The 21,535-nt window shown below is 48.8% G+C and overlaps 1 protein-coding gene across 3 annotated transcripts in view; it reads left to right on the top strand.

The window, feature by feature from the left end:
* Nucleotides 1-21,535, top strand: part of LOC145360678 (AT-rich interactive domain-containing protein 3B-like) — a 220,988-nt gene that overhangs the window by 124,513 nt on the left and 74,940 nt on the right. For 2 of the 3 annotated variants that reach the window (XM_080216032.1, XM_080216030.1), the window contains exons 4-5: nucleotides 6,099-6,170; nucleotides 10,746-10,818. In XM_080216032.1, the coding sequence (XP_080072158.1) occupies nucleotides 6,099-6,170; nucleotides 10,746-10,818 (145 nt within the window). The remainder of the gene's footprint in view (nucleotides 1-6,098; nucleotides 6,171-10,745; nucleotides 10,819-21,535) is intronic. The other variant, XM_080216031.1, reaches the window with a different exon arrangement.

A 21,535-nucleotide genomic window follows, 5' to 3' on the forward strand; every position in this document is an offset into this window, starting at 1 on the left:
TGGGTTGGGCTACATTCACACTTCTTTGTAGTTTCTTGCGGTTTTGGGCAGAGCAGGAGCCCATACCAGGCTGTGATACATCTGGAAAGGATGCTCCCTATGGCCATCTGTAAAAACCCATCTGGTTCACTCATGCTGTTTAGGGAAGGAAATCTGCCATCCTTACCTGGTCTGGCCTACGTGTGACTCTGGAACCACAGCAGTGTGGCTGACTCTTAACTGCCCACTCAGTTTCTACTCATTCATGGGGCCTGGGCATAGCATTTATTGCCCATCCAATATTACCCCTGAGGTTTTCCCAGGGCTGAAGGATTGATAACGAGAGGGAACTGAATTTAACATGATTGGCAAAGCGTTTTGATGTAATGAGAGGTTTGACTTCAGACGGCAGTGTCAGTGGAAACATGTTCCCCCCCCCAATTCACTCACAATCCTGACTTGGAAATATATCGGCTGTTCCTTCACTGGGTTATTATCCTGGAACCCCCTCCCTAACAGCACTGAGGGTGTGCCTACACCGCATGGACTGCAACGGTTCAAGAAGGTATTACCACCACTCTTTCTTTTCATTCAGTTATGGGGCATGGGCATCACTGGCTGGCCAGTATTTGTTGCCCTTGGAGGGCAGTTGAGAGCCAACCACGTTGCTGTGGCTCTGGAGTCACATGTAGGCCAGACTGGGTAAGGACAGCAGATTTCCTTCCCTAAAGGACATCAGATGGATTTTTCCAATAATGGACAATGCTTTCATGGTCATCAGTAGATTCTTAAGGCAGTACATTCTTAATAGGGTGGCACAGTGGTTAGCACTGCTGCCTCACAGCGCCAGGGACCCGGGTTCGATTCCCAGTTTGGGTCACTGTGTGTGTGGAATTTGCACATTCTCCTCGTATCTGTGTGGGTTTCCTCCGGGCGCTCCAGTTTCCTCCCACAGTCTGAAAGATGTGCGGGTTAGGTTGACTGGTCGTGCTAAATTGCCCCTTACTGTCAGGGGGATTAGTCGGGTAAATATGTGGGGCTGCAGGAATAGGGCCTGGGGGGGGATTGTGGTTGGTGCAGACTCGATGGGCTGAATGGCCTCCTTCTGCACTGTAGAGATTCTGTAATTCGAGGAGATGAGGGAGTTTTGTTTGTGAACAGTGGATGGTCTCCCCTCTCCTGAATCGACCATGAATTTTAGAGGGCCGTCAGCATGGAAATCGACGAAGGCAAGATGTCACTTTCTATAATCACCATCTCTCCACCTCACAGAGCAAATAACTGCACTCATCGCAGAGCTGCGACTTTGGCCAGAGACCAGGAGCAGACTTGACATGATCCGATTTTATCTGGTAACGGCCCTAAGTGCTGACAGTCGAGTGGTCGGTGCGAACAATGGTCGCGCAAGCCTGATCAATACGTTATCAAATGGGCAGCAGATAAAGCCTGTGTGTCTTGACTGACTTGACAGAGGACATCTGGTTCAGTGACACGGAGGGGTCGTGGGATCACTGGGCTGTGGGAGATCTTTACAGGTTACAATGAGATAAGTCCAGTAAATGAGAAGCGATGATCATTAACAGAGGCTTCACGTTGAGTTCTCTTTCCCCCCCCACTTTGTTCCGATGCCATGTTTAAAATGAAGCACATCTTTGGACTGTGGGAGGAAACTCGCGCAGACACAGGGAGAATGTGCAAACTCTGCTGGAGTCACTGCATAGACAGTGACTCCAGCCAGGAATCGAACCCCAGTCCCCGGTGCTGTGAGGTGGCAGCACTGTACCACCATGCCATGACTTGTTCAGTCTCCTAGCTTTCCTTCCGCTGAACCCAGTGTCCCACCTATCCCCAACTTATAAGTGCTCGGTTAATATACATGACCTGTTTCCATAACAAATAGGAGCAGGAGTAGGCCATCTAGCCCTGCGAGCCTGCCCTGCCATTCAATAAAATCATGGCTGACCTGAAAGCGGATCAGTTCCACTTTCCCACCTGCTCCCCATAACCCTTAATTCTATCAGAAATCTATCTATCCGTGACTTAAATATATTCAGCAAGGTAGCCTCCACCACTTCAACGGGCAGAGAATTCCAGAGATTCACCACCCTTTGAGTGAAGAAGTTCCTCCTCAACTCCGTTCTAAACTGCCCCTTCCCTTAGTTTTAACCATTCCATTCATATATCGTAACAGTGTAATTGGACAGGGCATAACACGGTGGGAGGGGATTACTGCGGCTGCTTGGCTTTGGTAGAAAAGCCATAACCCCATGTATTTGCCCATCTCTTCCAGTGGTAACACCTCACAATGGAGGCGCTGTCTCAGTGACATCTACCTCTCTCAGTCCCTCGTTGGGGTTGGTGATAGCCCATTGATTGGTAACTGCCTGGGACATTACCGCTTTGACCCCCATTGGCCACCTGCACCAGCTTGGCAACCGTGTACACACCAATCACCACTGCGCCGGTGAAATTCTGGCTTATGTGTGGCAGAGGTGTCGCCCAATTAAACGTGTACAAAATGCAACATAAATATATTCCAATAGTCAATAAATCACAAGGTGGCCCCACCCAAAGATAGAACTGGATTTTGTCATTGCATCTTTTTATTTTATTGTCACAAGTAGGCTTACATTAACACTGCAGTGAAGTTACTGTGAAAATCCCCTGGTCACCACACTTTGGCGCCTGGTCTAATACACTGAGGGAGAATTTGGGTACAGTTCTGATCACCCTATTATAGAAAGGATATTATTAAACTAGAAAGAGTGCAGAAGAGATTTACTAGGATGCCACCAGGACTTGATGGTTTGAGTTATAAGGAGAGGCTAGATCTTTTTCTCTGGAGTGTAGGAGACTGAGTGGTGATCTTATAGAGGTCTATAAAATAATCAGGGGCACAGATCAGCTAGAAAGTCAATATCTTTTCCCAAAGGTAGGAGAATCTAAAACTAGAGAGCATAGGTTTAAGGTGAGAGGGGAGAGATACAAAAGTGTCCAGAGGGGCAATTTTTTCAGAGGGTGGTGAGTGTCTGGAACAAGCTGCCAGAGGCAGTAGTAGAGGTGGGTATAACTTTGTCTTTTAAAAAGCATTTAGACAGTTACATGGGTACGATGGGTATAGAGGGATATGGGCCAAATGTGGGCAATTGGGACTAACTGAGGGGTTTTTCAAAAAAAGAAGGGTAGCATGGACAAGTTGGGCCGAAGGGCCTGTTTCCATGCTCTCTGACTATGACTGTATGAGGTGGTGGTATTAGCGCTAGACTATTAATCCAAAAACTCAGCTGATGTTCTGGGGACCCGGGTTCGAATCCCGCCACAGCATATAGGGGAATTTGAATTCAATAAAAAAAATCTGGAATTAAGAATCTAATGATGACCATGAAACCATTGTTGATTGTAGGAAAAACCCATCTGGTTCATTAATATCCTTTTTAGGGAAGGAAATCTGCCATCCTTACCTGGTCTGGCCTACATGTGACTCTAGAGCAATGGGGTTGTCATGGAATCATAGAATCCCTACAGTGCAGAAGGAGGCCATTCGGCCCATCAAGCCTGCACCGACAACAATCCCACCCAGGGCCTATCCCCATAACCCCATGTATTTACCATGCCAATCCCCCTGACACTAAGGTTAACTTAGCATGGCCAAACCACCTAACCCCCGCACATCTTTGTCTCTCAACTGCCCTCAGGCAACTAGAGCTGGGCAGTAAATGATGGCCAGCCAGCGACGCCCATGTCCCACAAATGAATTTTTTAGCACGGCAGCGCTAAAATGAATTTAGCGTGGCAAATGCACCTAACCATCTTTGGAGTGTGGGAGGAAATCAGAGCACCCGGGGGGAAACCCACACAGACACGGGGAGAACGTGCAGACTCCGCACAGACAGTGACCCCAGCCGGGAATCGAACCCAGATCCCTGACGCTGTGAGGCAGCAGTGCTAACCACTGTGCCGCACCTCCCCACCCGTCTCAGGATTGAAAGATAAAACTGGTTCCCATCTTGTGTTTGACTGGAATTTCCACCGTGTGATATATAAGCACTTAATGTCTCTGTAACATAAATCCTTGGTCCAACCTGTTAATGGAGGGTTAACACTGATATCACCATCCATTCTGAGTGCCTAAACCGATGGATTAGAGCCGCCATTTACACAGCCGGCAAAGGAATTTGACACAAACGTGTTAAGTGACTGGATAATAATGTCACGCAGTGTGTGATTCCCACTGTGACGCACTGAGCCTGATCCACACTCTGACAGTCATAATGAATGGAATCTCAATGTAGGCCAAATAATGATTCCACGTTGCTATTGAATCCCGGCAGTGCAGAATAGGCCATTCGGCCCATCGAGACTACACCGACTCTCTGAAACAGCGTCCCGTCCAGAGCCTCCCCTCCATTCTACACCTGTAAATCCACGCATTTAGCATGGCTAATCGCCCTAAGCTACACATCTTTGGACATTAATGGGCAATTTAGCACGGCCAATCCTCCTAACCTGCAGATCATGGGTGCTAAGGGGCAGTTTAGCATAGCCAATTAACTTAACCTACACATCTTTGGACAGCTAAGGAGCCCAGATGGCACAGTGGTTCGCACTGCTGCCTCACAGCACCGGGCATCTGGGTTTGATTCCCGGCTTGGGTCACTGTCTGTGCGGAGTTTGCACGTTCTCTCCGTTTCTGCATGCGTTTCCTCCGGGTGCTCCAGTTTCCTCCTATAGTCCAAAGATGTGCAGTTTAGCTGTACTGGCCATGCTAAAATGCCCCTTACTTTTTTTTTTAAAGTTTACTTATTCATGTCACAAGTTGTCTCACATTAACACTGCAATGAAGTTACTGTGAAAATCCTCTAATCCTCACGTTCTGGTGCCTGTTCGGGTACATGGAGGGAGAATTTAGCACCTAGCCAGCACGTCTTTCGGACTGTGGGAGGAAACCGGAGCACCCGGAGGAAACCCACGCAGACACGGAGAGAATGTGCAAACTCCACACAGATAAGTGACCCGAGGTCGGAATTGAACCCGGGTCCCTGGCGCTGCGAGGCAGCAGTGCTAATTTAAACAATGTGCCATCCACTCCAGGCACGGTTATGGCCTAATGTTCACCCCCATGGGTTTTGTTATTAAAGTAACAGTCTCAGCCCTTTATTGAGACGAGCTGAAGAGAAAATGTTTTGTAGTTGTTGGGCAGGGTTGGATGTTTTCTCCCTGAGAGTGGTGGGGCAGGGGCGATGTGTCTTTGTGTCGCTGACCAGAACCTTTCTACCGTCTCTTGCTTTTGTGTGTCAAAATGGCTGATAACACAACTGGGGGAACAGGCTGCCCTCACCTTATGTTAGATTGCTAAATTAAACCAGTGGTTCCCAACCCTCATGGCACAGCTCTCCAATGCGAAACAAATTTCTGGCACGCCTCCTATTTTCTCTGTCCTCTTCTCTTACTGCGAATTCATTTTTAACTTCTCCCTGTCCTCTCTCTTACTTTCTTTAACCCTCTCTCTGGCTTCTCCCGGGGTGGCGCGGTGGCATAGTAGTTAGCACTGCTGCCTCAGGGACCCCAGTTCGATTCCCAGCCTTGTCTGTGCCGAGACTGCACGCTCTCCCCGTGTCTGCGTGGGTTTCCTCCCGGACGCTCCGGTTTCCTCCCACACTCCAAAGATGTGCTGTTTGGGTGCATTGGTATTGCTAAAATTCTATCTCCGTGTACCCGAACAGGGACCGGAGTGTGGCAGCTAGGGGGTTTTCACAATAACTTCATCGCAGTGTTAATGTAAGCCTACTTGTGACACTAAACTTAAACTTGAGGGAACTCCTAGTCATTGGCCGGAATTTAACCTTCCCACCCCGCCACGGGAATCGGAGCAAGGAGCAGAAAATGGGAAGGTCTGCTGTCCTTGGGTGGGATCTTGGGAAGAGCAAGTCCGTAAAATCCCGCCCACAGAGTTATGGAGCTTGGCAGCACAGAATGAGGCCCTTCGGCCCATCACGGGTGTGCCAGCACTAATAAATAAACTTGTCACCTGTCTGTGCATCTTCCAGGCCAGAGATACACGGAGCTGTCTTCTTTATTATTTTGCTCTCCGTCTTTACCTCTTCTCCTTTCCTGTTCAGAATGGGAGTCTGGCCTGGAATGACGATGGTGATAGTGGACGTGCGAGAGAGGCGGCCAAAGACTTCGCAAAGGTCGGACATTTTCTCTTCTTTCCTTTCTCTGGGCGGGTGGGTCATCTTGGCTTGAGTTGGGAGTGGAGGGAGGGAGGGGGGGGGGCGCCGCTCTCCGGCGCTTGGCCCGCATCGATCCATGCCTTTGACTGTGTCTTCATTCCCTCTCCTCGAACCCATCCCCGCCCGCCTCTGGTTCAAGCGCCCCGCAGCCCTTCCCGGCTGGAACTAAGCAGCAAGGTCCGATCTGCGAAACGCTCCCTCCTCACCCGGGAGACTGAAGGCTCCTTGCCCGGGGAAACGTCTGTTTCGCGCTTGCTTCAGGATTGAGGCAAGAAACTCTTCCCCCTTCCCTTCCCTTTCCCCCGCTGCTCCATTCCCCTGTCTGCCCGTAAGAACAGGAGGAGACCATTTACTCCTTAAAACTGTTCCGCCACTAAATGGGATCACGTCTGATCTGTGATCCAACTGTGTAGGCACCCCCCCCACCTTGCCCCGTATCATCATCTGCCTTAAGTTAACAAAAATCTATCAATCTGTGGGCAGCACGCTGGCACTGTGGGTGGCACGGTGGGGTTGACGAGGCCATTCGGCCCTTTGAGCCTGCTCAGCCATTTATTGCAATGAATTGGCTCATCCTCCAAACCGATAGCCCAATCCTCTCCGATAGAAACATAGGAAATTGTAGTTAAATTATTGAATGGTGGAGCAGGTTCGAGCGGCCAAGTGACCTACTCCTAAGAACGTAAGAAATAGGAGCAGGAGTAGGCCATCTAGCCCTTCGAGCCTGCCCCGCCATTCAACAAGATCATGGCTGATCTGAAGTGGCTCAGTTCCACATCTCCCGCCCTCTCCCCATAACCCTTAATTCCCTTGTCTGTCAGATACTCCTAACTCAGATATTTGTATTGGTGGATGTTGGGAGGATGTTTCCCATCATGGGGGTGTGAAAGTTTATTGGGGGTGGGCAGGAATGTGGGGTTGAAGCGTAGAAAACAAGCTCGTGCAAAGTAGGAGGAGGCCATTTGGCCCATTGTGCCTGCTCCAGTATTCAATAAGATCATGGCTGAATGGATTGTAACTTTCTCTGTTTCTGTTGAGGGGAAGTGGGATCAGTCTCGTGAGTAGGAATAATGAATGGCGTAACAGGCTCGTAGGGCCTGCTCCTATTTTCAACATTTGAGCCTCCAGTAGCCTACCCTCCCTCTGTTAAATACGTTGAATTGTATTCCAGGCTGAGATGGACAAATATTTTGATTGACGGGGGGGTGGGGGGGGACAGGAAAGTAGACTAAAGGCCACAATTTGATCAGCCATGATCTTATTGAATGGCGGAGCCAACTCAATGGGCCAAATGGCCTATGCCTGTTCTTCTTTCATACAATATATATTTAAGTGGCTGCGTGATTGCTTTCAGCACTGATCACATGATTTGATGGTGATGTCATTAGGGTGTTGCAGAGGCTGCTGTTTAGTTTCAGTTTTTACAATCCCACCCAGGCCCTGTTACCGGAACCTCAGATATTTACCCTGCTAACCTGCCCCCGACACTATCGTCAATTTAATATGGCCAATCAACCTAACCCGCACATCGTGGGAGGAAACCGGAACCCCCGGGGGAAATCCAAGCAGACCCAGGGAGAATGTGCAAACTCCACGGACAGTGAGCCAAGGCTGGAATCGAACCTGGGTCCCTGGCACTGAGAGGCAGCAGTGCTAACCACCGTGCCGCAAACCTATCTATTCTAATTCCATTTCCCGGCACTTGGTCCATAACCTTGCGTGCTAGGCCATTCCAAGTGCTCATCGAAATGCTTTGTAGATGTTGTAAAGGTTCCCGTCCCTACCACCTCTTTAGGCAGTGAGTTCTGGATTCTCACCACCCTCTGGACGGAAGGTTCTTTCCTCAAAATCTCCTGCCCCAGTGCACCAACAGGGGGAAAATGGGTAAGGGAGAAAATGAAATCTCAAACAAGTTGGGGGGAGCGGGGGTGCGGAGTAGCAAAGTGAGCTTCTTCCCTTCCCACCTCATGAGGTACTAGTGAACATGGCCTACTGTGAGGTAACAGTGACCCTGGTTGGTCTTGTGGGCCAAACTAGGCCAACCGCCCCCTGCAACTTCTGCTCCAAGACATTCACCATCCTTGGAAATATATCAGCCGTTCCTTCACTGTCGTTGGGTCAAAATCCTGGAACTCCCTCCCTAACAGCACTGCAGGTGTACCCACACCACGTGTACTGCCGCAGTTCAAGAAGGCAGCTCACCACCACCGTCTCAAGGGACAGTTAGGGATGGGCAATAAATGCCGGCCTAGCCACCGATGACCACATCCTTTGAATTAATACCAAGAAAACAATGTTTAGAAAGGCTCAGAGGAAGGTGGGAAAGTTGAAAACCAGCCCTCCTGCCTCAGGGTCATATCTGGTGGTTTACCAGTGAGGAGGCACTGAAAAAGGAATGAAGATTATTTTGGGAGACAAAAAGCGTCCTTGCTTTAGAAAACAGAGGACTCTGTTGTTCGTGATTTACCATATGACACGGTGGATAGCGCTGCTGTCTCTCAGTGCCAGGGACCCGGTTCAATTCTGGCCTTGGGTGACTGTCTGTGTGGAGTTAACACATTCTCCCCGTGTCTGCTTCCTCTGGGTGCTTCGGTTTTCTCCCAAAGATGTGCAGGTTAGGTGGATTGGCCATGCTAAATCGCCCCTTGGTGTCAAGGGGATTAGCAGGGTAAATATGTGGCATTTCCCATCTGCACTGTAGGGATTGCATGATTTGCTCCGGATGCTCCAGTTTCCTCCCACAGTCCAAAGATGTGCAGGTTAGGGGGATTGACCATGCTAAATTGCCCTTTTTAGTGTTCCAAAATGTGCAAGTTAGGTGGATTGACCATGGCAACTGTGTGGGGTTTGGGAGATGGGGTGTGGGCCTCGGTAAGATGCGTTTTCGGAGAGTTGGTGTAGACTCAATGGGCTGAATGGCCTCTTTCTGCAGTGTTCTATAGGATAGGCCCTGTGTGGGATTGTTGACACTGCAAGCTCTGTGGGCTGAATGGCCTCCTTCTGCACTGTAGGAATTCTATGATTCACCGTAGAAGGTTGTCATTGTTACAGTATTAGCGCTGGTCGTGAGAAATTGAGTTCCCGTTTTGACCAAAAGTTAATGTGATCCTTGTTGTGAAATCGGGAGTAATTTGGAAAGGGAACAGGAACTCGCTCTAAGCAGGCATTCATCTCGCCACCCCACGTTTTCTCACGCGCTCTATTATAAGAAAGCTCCCCCATCCCAATCCCCTCGACCATGTTAGTTACATATCCACCTAGCCCAAGTCACTGATATGCTGTCTGTTGGGAACCCGCACTCTGGTCAGTTCAGGCTGTTGTTCATCTGTGACTCTCAGTGCTGAATGGGCAACAATAATAATATATCTGACAACAACTGTGGAGAAAGAATAGAGACAATGTTTTGAGTCTGGATGACTCTGGTGAGGCTCTGACAAAGGGTCATCCAGACTCAAAACATTGGCTCTCTTCTCTCTCCACAGATGCTGTCAGACCCGCTGAGATTTTCCAGCATTTTTCTGTTTTCGTTTCAGATTCCAGCATCCGCAGTATTTTACCTTTAACTGTAGACTAGGTCTGTGGTCCTCGCTCGATGACCCACTCTTGTCAAGTAATATTGAGGTTTATTTACTAGTGTCGCAAGTAAGGCTTACATTAACACTGCAATGAAGTTACTGTGAAAATCCCCTAGTCGCCACACTCCGGCTCCTGTTCGGGCACACTGAGGGAGAATTTAGCATTGCCAATGCACCCTAACCAGCGCGTCTTTCAGACTGTGGGTGGAAACCCACGCAGACACGGGGAGAACGTGCAGACTCAGCACAGACAGTGACCCAAGCTGGGAATCGAACCCAAGTTGTTACCAAAGCCCGTGAGAACGTGTCATCGTACTTTCGTTATTGTAGACCTATCTGGAAAAAAATTCCAATTTCCCTCAGAGATGTTTCTGATAGCTGGAAAGTACTGGCAGTGATCACAGGGTCTACTTGGACAATATTCTGCATCTGAATTAAGGGTGGCACAGTGGTTAGCATTGCTGCCTCACAGCGCCACGGACCCGGACTCGATTCCCGGCTTCCGTCGCTGCCTGTGTGAAGTTTGCACATTCTCCCGTGCCTGTGTCCGAGTGCTCCGGTTTCCTCCAAAGATGTGCGAGTTAGGTGGATTGGCCGTTGTAAATGTGTGGGGTTACAGGGATATGGCAGGCAGCGGGCCTCAGTAACTCTCACTGTCAGAGAGTCAGTGCAGACCTATCTGCACTACAGGGATTCCATGGTTTCCTCTGGATGCTCCTGTTTCCTCCCACAGCCCAAAGATGTGCACGTTAAGTGGATTAGTCGTTGCAACTGCGTGGGGTTACGGGAGATAGGGTGTGGACCTCGGTAAGACGCTCTTTCTGAGAGTTGGTGTAGACTCAATGGCCTCCTCCTGCATTGTTCTATAAAACAGACTCAGTTCTCAGGATGCAGTTGCGACTCGGTTCTGTCTGGACGTCCTGTGAATGCTTCCCTTTTTGTGTTTTTTTTTCGACAGCTGTATGAACTAGACAGTGACCCCAGACGGAAAGAATTCCTGGATGACTTATTCGTTTTCATGCAGAAGCGAGGTGAGTCTGAGCCGGAAGCCGGGGTTGGGGGGGCGGGGGGGGGGGTCCTCGATCCGTGCCATCTAGCACTACGATGCAACCCATTTCCCAGCGAGGCTGGGTACGGTGTAAAACTGGCCATCACATGGTGCAGGTTTGGCAGGCTCTCTGGTGGAGTCACCGCATGGCGCAGGTTGGCAGGCTCTGACGCGGAAAGCTTATGGGACAATGTCTTCCTGAGGGTGGGGCAAACACCTTGTTTTGGAGCCACAACATGTAGGAAGGTTTGCTTTTGATGTGACCGTGCCACATCTAAACCTGGAAGTCCCAACGCTGAGTGGGTCTACTCTCTCTGAATGTGCCACACAACCCGGGCAAGCCTTGTGTTTATAAATGAAGGGACCCCGAGACTGTTGAAATCTCTTGTCGCCACTCCAGTGGGCAACCCTAGCCCGTGAGAAGAAGTGTTGGTGAGGAGAGAGGTCAGGGGGTGGGGGGAAGGAGTGGGTGGGTGGGTGTGGGGGGGAGGTGGTGGTGCTGAGATATATTGACCAGCTTTCCCTGAAATCTCCACCCTCAATCATTTCAGCACAAGGCGGATATGCAGTGGTGTAAAATGATACAGTTGATGTTGGTGTTACGCTGTTTGGTTTGCATGGTTCACCATTAAAAGAAAACCACACCATCTCACTTCAAAACTTCGTAGATTTATATAGCATGTGAGATGTTTTTTCATTCTATTTCTGTGCTGTGTATCGGGCAGCCTTGCTTCATTGGGGGCTTACAACACCATTAGACTTTGCCGTCACAGTGAGAGGTTTCCTTGTCGGTTGTGTTGTGTTGACTGTAGGCTGTCCAATTTGAGAATTGGACCCGCTGTAAAAAGCTTTTTCAAATTGGCTTCTCCTGTGTGCTGGCACTGTGCTGCCAGCTTGCTTTGTGCCCTCCATGAGAATGGTGGTGGGGAGATGGAGGCATGGCACACACCCCTTGGCAGACTTTGAATGCCCACTGCCCACCTCACGCTTGTCCCAATCTTATACCACCTTTTCTTGCAGGCACCAATTTCCACGGGACCACCCCTCCTAGTGGTATTATCGCTAGACTATTCATCCAGAAACTCAGCTAATGTTCTGGAGACCTGGGTTCGAATCGCGCCACAGCCGCTGATATAATTTGAGTTCAAGTTTTAAAAACCTGGAATTAAGAATCTACTGATGACCATGAAACCATTGTCGGAAAAAGCCATCTGGTTCACTAATGTCCCTTTAGGGAAGGAAATCTGCCGTCCTTATCTGGTCTGGTCTACACGTGACTCCAGAGACACAGCAATGTGGTTAACTCTCTGATGCTCTCACGGGCAACAAGGGAAGGGCAATAAATACTCACCAGCCAGCGACGCCCGTATACTACGGATGAATAAAGAAAAGCCACAAGAAGCTCCTTGCAGGAGTGTAGAATACACAGGCATCAAGGTTCCCACTACCTGTTGTCCAATTGGCCAGTAAATTGTGTTAGGGACCTAGACAGTAGGATTGGGCACCATGGGTCATAGGTTTGTAGAATTCCTACAGTGCAAAAGGAGGCCATTTGTCCCATCAAGTCTGCACCAAATCTCCGATAGAGGCTCTTACTGAGGCTCAACCCCATAATCCCACGTATTTATCCTGCTAATCCCACTTATCTACACATCTTTGGACAGTAAGGGGCAATTTAGCATGGCCAATCTAATGTTTCTCACAGTATCCGGGGCGGGGGGTGAGGTTAATTAGTTTGTGCTCACCAGGGTGGCACAGTGATTAGCACTGCTGCCTCGCAGCGCCAGGGACCCGGGTTCGATTCCCGGCTTGGGTCACTGTCTGTGTGGAGACTGCACGTTCTCCCCGTGTCTGCGTGGGTTTCCTCTGGGTGCTCCGGTTTCCTCCCACTGTCCAAAGATGTGCGGGTTAGGTTGATTGGCCATGCTAAATTGCCCCTTAATGTTGGGGGAATTAGCAGGGTAAGTATATGGAGTTGTGAGAATAGGGTCTGGATGGAATTGTTGTCGGTGCAGGCTTGAGGGGCCAAATGGCCTCCCTCTGCACTGTAGGGAATCTATGATCCATGGGTGCTATGAAGCAGCAGAATCTGTGGTCTTTAGGAGTGTTCAGGTCCCAGTTATAGAATCCTCACAGTGTAGAAGGAGGCCATTCAGCCCATTTGAGCCAGCACTGACTCTCTGACAGCATCCTACCCTGGTTCAAATCCTGTTTCCTCAAACATCTACCCTCTAATCCAAATAACTAATTCCCCACACGTCCTGGGATACTAGGGGACAATTTAAATTTAGCGTGGCCAATCCACCTGAACGGCACATCTTTGGACAGTAAGGGGCAATTTAGCATGGCCAATCTAATGCTTCTCACAGTATCCAGGGGGATGAGGTTAATTAGTTCATGCTCACCCGGGTGGCACAGTGGTTAGCACTGCTGCCTCACAGTGCCAGGGATCCTGGTTCGATTCCCGGCTTGGGTCACTGTCTGTGTGGAGTTTGCATGTTCTCCCCGTGTCTGTGTGGGTTTCCTCCGGGTGCTCCGCTTTCCTCCCACACTCCAGAGTTGTGCAGGTTAGGCTGATTAGCTGCACTAAATTGTCCCTTAATGTCGGGCGGACTAGCAGGGTAAATAGACTGCTGTGAGGCAGCGGCACTAACCACTGTGCCACCTTAACCACTCGCAAGTGTGTCCCGTTTTTATTCAGGAGAGGCCCCGGAAGCGGAGTGCCCTCCCGGGAAACGCGGGGACTGCCGCGATGTTAATGACCCATTATGGAACTGTGGAGGCTCCTTCACGTCCTGTCAGTCACTTCAACTGAGACAGCTGGGGGGGTGGGGGGGGGGTGCGGATTGGATTATTGACCTTGAAGCTATCTATATTGAAAGGTTGAGCACAGTTCCATCCCCGGGACGCGATAAGGAGCGGGGAATTGGGAGGTGTGTGTTGCGGGGGAGAGATTGGCACCAAGTTGACTCCGATGGGAATCTGGCTAATCCTGGGAAGCTCCGGTATGCACTGCCCTGATGCACGAAGCTCCTTGCTGTTAGCTTCCCCCCCCTGCTTACTCAGAGGACTCTGGACAGCAGACACTGATTGACGAGGCGTGGCAGTACTTACAACACAAGGGATTTGAAGTGTCCAAGCAACCTTTTGTATTAAGGTACACATTTTATGAGGGGAGCTTTGTCCCAAACCAGGTTTTGAGTGCGTCAATTAATTAAAGGAATATCACGTTTATAAAACGCTCCTGGAAATAAAAAAAAGAATGCCCCAGAAGGGGAACGCAAGCACAATTGTTCCTAGCTCCACAAGGGCCTCCTTTCCTCTCATCGTCATCCAACTTGGATCAGCGTAGCCTCTTCCTTTCCTCCTCGAGTTCTTATCTGAGTTTCCCCTTTCAGTGCTATTCCTCTCCATGGTGGCATGCCAGTAATATAACCGGGCTGGTAATCCCGAGGTCTCTGGGGTGGGGCGGGGGGACATGGGTTCAAATCCCACCAGAACAGCTGGTGGAATTTAAATCCCATTGATTAGAGACTGGAATATAGAGCTAGCCTCAGTAACGGGGAATTAAGTGTTGTTGCTTTTTTCAAAATAAGATATAATAACCCGGTTCAGTCTTCACTGAAGAAAATCTGCCTTTCTAACCCAGATCTGGCCTACATGGTGGCACAGTGGTTGGCACTCCTGCCTCACAACCCACAGGGACTGAGTGCGATTCCGATCTCGGGTCACTGTGTGTGTGGAGTTTGCACGTTCTCCCCGTGTCTGCGTGGGTTTCCTTCAGATACTCCGGTTTCCTCCCATAGTCCAAAGATGTGTAGTTTAGGTGGTGTGGCCATGCTAAATTGACCTTAATGTCCAAAGATGTTTAGGTTAGATAGATTGGCCATTCTTATTTGCCCCTTAGTATCCAAAGGATCTACAGATTACATGGATTGGCCATGTTAAACTGCCCCATAAAGGCTGACAGATGTGTAGATTAGGGGGATTGGCCATGCTAAATTGCCCCTTAGTGTCCAATGATTTGCAGGTTAGGTGGATTAACCCTGGTAAATGTGCGGGGTTATGGGATTAGGGCAGGGGGTTGGCTTGGTGCTCTGTCTGTGCAGACTCAATGGGCCGAATGGCCTCCTTCTGCACTGTAGATATTCTGTGGTCTCAAGGTTACTGCAGATCCACAGCACTGTGTTTGACTCTGAAATGGCTTCGCAAGGCACTCAGTTCAAGGGTAATTATTTGATTTGATTTATTATTGTCGCATGTATTGGTATACAGTGAAAAGTATTGTTTCTTGCGTGCTATACAGACAAAGCATACCGTTCATAGAGAAGGAAAGGAAAGAGTGCAGAATGTAGTGTTACAGTCATAGCTAGGGTGTAGAGAAAGATCAGCTTACTGCAAGGTAGGTCCATTCAAAAGTCTGACAGCAGCAGGGAAGAGGCTGTTCTTGAGTGGGTTGGTCCGTGACCTCAGACTTTTGTATCTTTTTCCTGATGGAAGAAGGTGGAAGAGAGAATGTCCGGGGTGCATGGGGTCCTTAATTATGCTGGCAGCTTGTTAGGGATGAGCAATAGATGCTGACCTGCTCAGAGGGATGTGATGGCCTAGTAGTATTATCACTGGACTATGAATCCAGAAACTCGGCTAACGTTCTGGGGACCCGAGTTCGAATCCCATCACGGCACATGATGGAATTTGAAATCAATAAAAAATATCTGGAATTAAGTATCTACCGATGGCCATGAAACCATTGTCGGAAAAACTTATCTAGTTCACTAATGTCCTTTAGGGAAGGAAATCTGCCATCGCTACCTTGTCTGGCCTACATGTGACTCCTGAGCCACCGCAATGTGGTTGACTCTCAACTGATCTCTGAACAAGGGCAACTAGGGATGGGCAATAAATGCTGGCTAGACAATGATGCCTGTTTCCCACGAATGAATAGAATAAAGAGCCTCGCTGTTTCAACTTCAATGAGCACTGTGACGAGGGAAGTGAATACACAGGGTGGATTCCCATTACCCTCCCTGTGTGCTTAGAATTATAGAGATTTACAGCAAGAAAACAGACCGTTTAGTCCAACTTGTCCATGCCGCTCCTTTTCTATAACTATTTAGCCAGTCCCAATTTCCCTCGTTTTGGCTCATATCCCTCTATAGCCATCTTACCCATGTAACTGTCTAAACACTTAGAGGTTTACAGCATGGAAACAGGCCCTTCAGCCCAAATTGTCCACGCTGACCTTTTTTTAAACCCCTAAACTAATCCCAGTTGCCTGCATTTGGCCCATATCCCTCTATCCCCATCTTACCAGTGTAACTATCTAACTGCTTTTTAAAAGACAAAATTGTACCTGTCTCTACTACTACCCTCTACTACAGCTTGTTCCAGACATTCACCACCCTTTGTGTGGAAAAAATTGCCCCTCTGGACTCTTTTGTATCTCTCCCCTCTCACCTTAAACCAATGCCCTCTAGTTTTAGACTCCCCTACCTTTGGGAAAAGATATTGACCATCTAGCTGATCTGTGCCCCTCATTATTTTATAGACCTCTATAAGATCACCCCTCAGCCATCTATGCTCCAGAGAATAAAGTCCCAGTCTATCCATCTTCTCCTTATAACTCAAACCATTAAATCTCAGCAGCATCCTAGTCAATCTTTTCTGCGCTCTTTCTTGTTTAATAATATCCTTTCTATAATAGGGTGACTAGAACAGTACAGTTTTTTAAAAGACAAAATTGTACCCACCTCTACCACTGCTTTTGGTAGCTGGTTCCTTGAAGGAAACACAAGTCTTACAGAATCATAGAACACCTACAGTGTAGAAGGAGGCCATTCAGCCCATTGAGACTGCAGTGACAGCAATCCCACCCAGGCCCCATCCCTGTGACCCCCCCCACATTGTCCCCTGACAATAAGGGGAATGAGCAGTCAAGCTAACTGGCTCATCTTTGGACTGTGGGAGGAAACCCGGAGGAATCTTCTTCCTTTTCCCCCCCCCCTCAAGGTCCCTCGTTTACCATCACCATTGATACCTCCGTTGTCTATGGCTCGATACCTGACCGTGGGACCCCGAGGAGGCGTGGGCGACTGAGCAAAGGGGACCAGCCCTTCACTCTGAGGGGTGCAGCGCGTTAGAACATCGAGTTAATTCCCTGGATATTTCTGTACTTAAAACAAGTTCAGCAAAGGTTGGTTCGGGATGTCAGCACTTGGATTTTGTTTTGGACTCTTGAAAGGTGCTTTTGTCGGGGGAAAAAAAGAGTGCTGGCTAAAGTGAATCGCTTGTGATTAGAAATGGTTTTGTCTATGCGTGCCTGCTGGTCCTGCTGTAATCTTGTAAATGAACTCTTGGGCTGTGTAATCAGGGCTGTAATCTGTGGATTAGTCCTATCAGCAGGTATGAGACAGGGCATGCTTTGTGCTAAAGGTTAAATGCGGGTTCCAGCCTGAACCTGCGTAACATCGGCCTCATTAAGTTGTTTTTTTTTAAAAAAAACACTCCTGTGTCCGAGATGTGTAGGGGAGGATGGTTCAGTCGGTCAGGAGGTTGCTGGTTCGAGCCTCACCTCACAGATTCTAACCCCGATGCAGCACTGTGGACCGTTGGTGGCTCCGTTTTTAGACCCAATTCTCAGGTGGCTATAAAATCTCCACATTTCAGGGGAAAAAGCAGGGAATCGCTTCCCGGGTCAGTCCCTCTAATCTTTTCAATGTCTATGTTGGTTTGCTGGTTGTCATTGTGTTGAGGCGCAGTGGCACGATGGTTAGCACGGTTGCCTCACAGCGCCTGGGACCCAGGTTCAATACCGGCCTCGGGTCGCTACCTGTGTGGAGTTTGCACATTCTCCCCGTGTCTGTGTGTGTTTCCTCCGAGTGCTCCGGTTTCCTCCCACAGTCCAAAGACTGTGCTGGTTAGGTGGATTGGCCATGTTAAATTGCCCCTTAGTGACCAAAAATGTGGAGGTTAGGTGGATTGGCCATGCTAAAGTGCCCCTTAGTGTCCAAAAATCATAGAAACTGTACAGTGCAGAAGGAGGCCATTTGGCCCATTGAGTCTGCACTGACTACATTCCTGCCCAAGGCCCACAACCCCAGACATTTACCCCTCTAATTCCTCTAACCTACACATCTCGGGACACTATGGACATCTTTGGACAGTGCACATCTAACTGCACATCTTTGGACAGTGGGAGGAAACCAGAGCACTCGGAGGAAACCCACGCAAACGCAGGGGAGAATGTGCAAATTCCACACAGACAGTGACCCAAGGCTGGAATTGAACCTGGGTCACTGGCGCTGTGAGGCAGCAGTGCTAACCACTGCCATAGATGGTCCACTCCTTCATATTCCAAGTGGGGCGACATGGTGGCACTGCTGCCTCTCAGTGCCAGGGACCTGGGTTCAATTCCTGGCTTAGGTTACTGTCTGTGCATACTGTCTGCACGTTCTCCCCATGTCTGCGTGGGTTTCCTCTGGGTGCTCGGGTTTCCTCCCACAATCCGAAAGACGTGCTGGTTTGGTGCATTGGCCGTGCTACATTCTCCCTCAGTGTACCCAAACAGGCGCCGAGTGTGATGACTAGGGGATTTTCACAGTAACTTCATTGCAGTGTTAATGTAAGCCTACTTGTGACATTAATAAATAAACTGTAAATTTCAAGTCACTTAAGAATTGCTCATTAATATGAATTTGTTCAGTCCCTGGGAGAAACAGAGAACGGTTTTAATGAAACTATTGAATAGAAGGGCCTGGATAATGTGAATTCTTCTGCGTGACTTTGAAGTAATTGGCGTTGATTAAGTGTGAAATGGTAACTTCATTAAGCCTGTCATTAGCCATTCCTCCCTCACAGCCTGTTCAATAATGGCTAAGAGTGCAATTGAGTAAAAAAATTCTTCTGCCTTTTCCCTGGATTGTAAGGTCAGGGATATATGTATCCACCAGCTGTCATAGCAACTCATCGCGGCTCCGTGATGAATATATTTTTAAACTAGGCCTATTGTCTTAGTGCTGGAGCCCAACTAGAAGCCTTGGAGATTATGAAGGGAACTGCCAAGGTTGATCCCTGTGTCGTAGGTAGAAATGGAAGCCAGGGCAAAGTTTTGCAGTTATCCAAATATGTGCAGGTTAACTGGATTGGCCATGATAAATTGCCCCTCGGTGTCCAAAACTCAGCAAAAAGGAAATTGCCAATATTTTTTGTATTTATTCATTCTTGGAACATGGGCATTTAGTTTTATTTGTTGGTGGGACATGGGCGTTGCCTGCTGGCCAACCCTAGTTGCCTTTGAGAAGGTGGTGGTGAGCTGCCTTCTTTGAATCACTACAGTTCATGTTCTGTGGGTTGACCCACAATGCTGTTAGGGAGGGAAATCCAGGACTCTGTCCCGGCGACTGTGAAGGAACGGCTGATATATTCCCAAGTCAGGATGGTGAGTGGCTTGGGGAGGGAACTTGCAGGTTGGTGGTGTTCCATGTATCTGCTGCCCTTGTCCTTCTAGGTGGAAGTGGTCGTGGGTTTGGGCGGTGCTGTCTAAGGGTCTTTGGTGCATCGCTGGCTGGCCAGCATTTATTGCCCATCTCCAGTTGCCCGAGGGCAGTTGAGAGTCAACCACATTGCTGTGGCTCTGAAATTATGTATAGGCCAGACCAGTGAGGATAGCAAATTTCCTTCCCTAAAGGACACTTATACATCTTCTATTTATACAGCACCTCGAACACCCTGAAACATCTCAGGGTGGACGCTATTAACCAGCATACGAGCTACGTCAGGAGAGATGCCTCGAAGGAGGAAAGTGAGGGAGAGATGATTGCAAGAGTTATGAGAGTGTAGATGTCAGAGCTGTGTAGGACTGGAGGAGATTGCAAAGACTTGGGAGGAGGAGGGAGAGGGGCTTTGAAAACAAGGTTACAAATTTTAAAACCGAGGCACTTCTTGACCCAGATCAGAGTTCGACGATGGTTTCGTGGTCATCAGTAAATTCTTAATTCCAGATTTTTAAAAATTGAATTCAAATTCCACCATCTGCCGTGGCGGGTTTCGAACCCGGGTCCCCTGCCCTGACAAAGGGCCATCGAGATTCAAAACCTTGGCTCCGTTCTCTTCCCACTGATGCTGTCAGACCTGCTGAGATTTTCCAGCACTGTCTGTTTTTGTTCCCCGGAACACTAGCTGAGTTTCTGGATTAATAGTCTAGCGACAATACCACTGCCTCCCCCACTGACTGTCGTGAAGTGATGTGAGCCTGGCTTCCTGCATCCTAACAGCGCTTTGCGATGTTTGCCAATCGGCTGTTGGCGCTGGCACGTTGACGTAGCGAGCTCCCAGACTGTGAGGACGGGTTTCACAATTTGCTCACAGCCTTGGCGCCTGCGATATGAGGTTCACACCTGCAGCAGAAATCTGAGCTGCAGATGGCCAGAACCTTCTCAATTTCCTCGGGCGGAACTTTAATTAATTCAGCTATAAAGCTGAGCTCGCCCCAAGTCCATGCGTTAACTGGCAGGGAGTTCCCTTTCCCCTTTCACCCCCTGCGGTCCCGTGTCAAGAAGTGTCTCTAAAAGATATGGGAGAGAATAGAAGGGAGAGATTGGAGCCAATGTTTGAGTCTGCATGACCTTTTGTCAGAGCAGGACAATATTCGGGGGATCCGGGTTCGAAACCCACCATGATAGATGGTGGGATTTGAATTCAATTTTAAAAACATCTGGAATTAAGAATCTACTGATGACCATGAAACCGTTATCGATTGTCGGAAAGACCCATCTGGGCCTTGGTTTTAAAATTTGCCTCCTTGTTTTCAAGCCCCTCTCTCTCCTCCTCCCATGAATTTGCAATCCCCTCCAGTCCCACAGAGCTCTGACACATCTACGCTCCTATAGCTTTTGTGTCCATCTCTCCCTTGCTTTTCTCCTTCGAAACATCTCTCCTGATGTGGCTTGGTCTCGTATGCTGGTTAATAACGTCTGCCTTGGGGTTACGGTGGATTGGTCATGCTAAATTACCCCTTAGTGTCCAAAGATGTGCAGGTTAGGTGGATTGGTCATGCTAAATTACCCCTTAGTGTCCAAAGATGTGCAGGTTAGGTGGATTGGCCATGCTAAATTACCCCTTAGTGTCCAAAGATGTGCAGGTTAGGTGGATTGGCCATGCTAAATTACCCCTTAGTGTCCAAAGATGTGCAGGTTAGGTGGATTGGCCATGCTAAATTGGTAAATGTGTGGGACTGTGGGAATAGGGTGTGGGGCAGAGCCTGGGTAAGTTACTCTCTTAGTGAGTTGGTGCAGAATGGCCTCTTCTGCACTGTAAGGATTCTGTGAAATGGGAAGGATTGAATCTTCACATGGGACAATCCGTGGGTATCCCATTGCTGCCAATATTTTGCTTGCACCCAACTCAACCCAACAATCAGAGGCTGCGATACGTGCATTCAGACACTGGGATGAAGGTGGCTCTTAGCCAGCACGGAGACTGGCTACGATGGTGTGGGTTTAAAGCTAAGGGGGTTTGAAATTGCCCTCTCAGGCTCTGACCTTCAAGGTAACAGAGACAAATACCAAACCGACACGAGAGACAGCCCTTCACCAGACGTACATCAGATGTAATGCTGCACTTTCACAAGAATTCATGAGAAACACACAAGGTATTTATTAATGATAAAAACTGTGCAGTAGCACAGCAGCTACAGGGCTGAA

The sequence above is a fragment of the Carcharhinus amblyrhynchos genome, chromosome 32 (genome assembly GCF_965287045.1).
Source record: "Carcharhinus amblyrhynchos chromosome 32, sCarAmb.v2.hapA, whole genome shotgun sequence".
Taxonomy (NCBI): domain Eukaryota; kingdom Metazoa; phylum Chordata; class Chondrichthyes; order Carcharhiniformes; family Carcharhinidae; genus Carcharhinus; species Carcharhinus amblyrhynchos.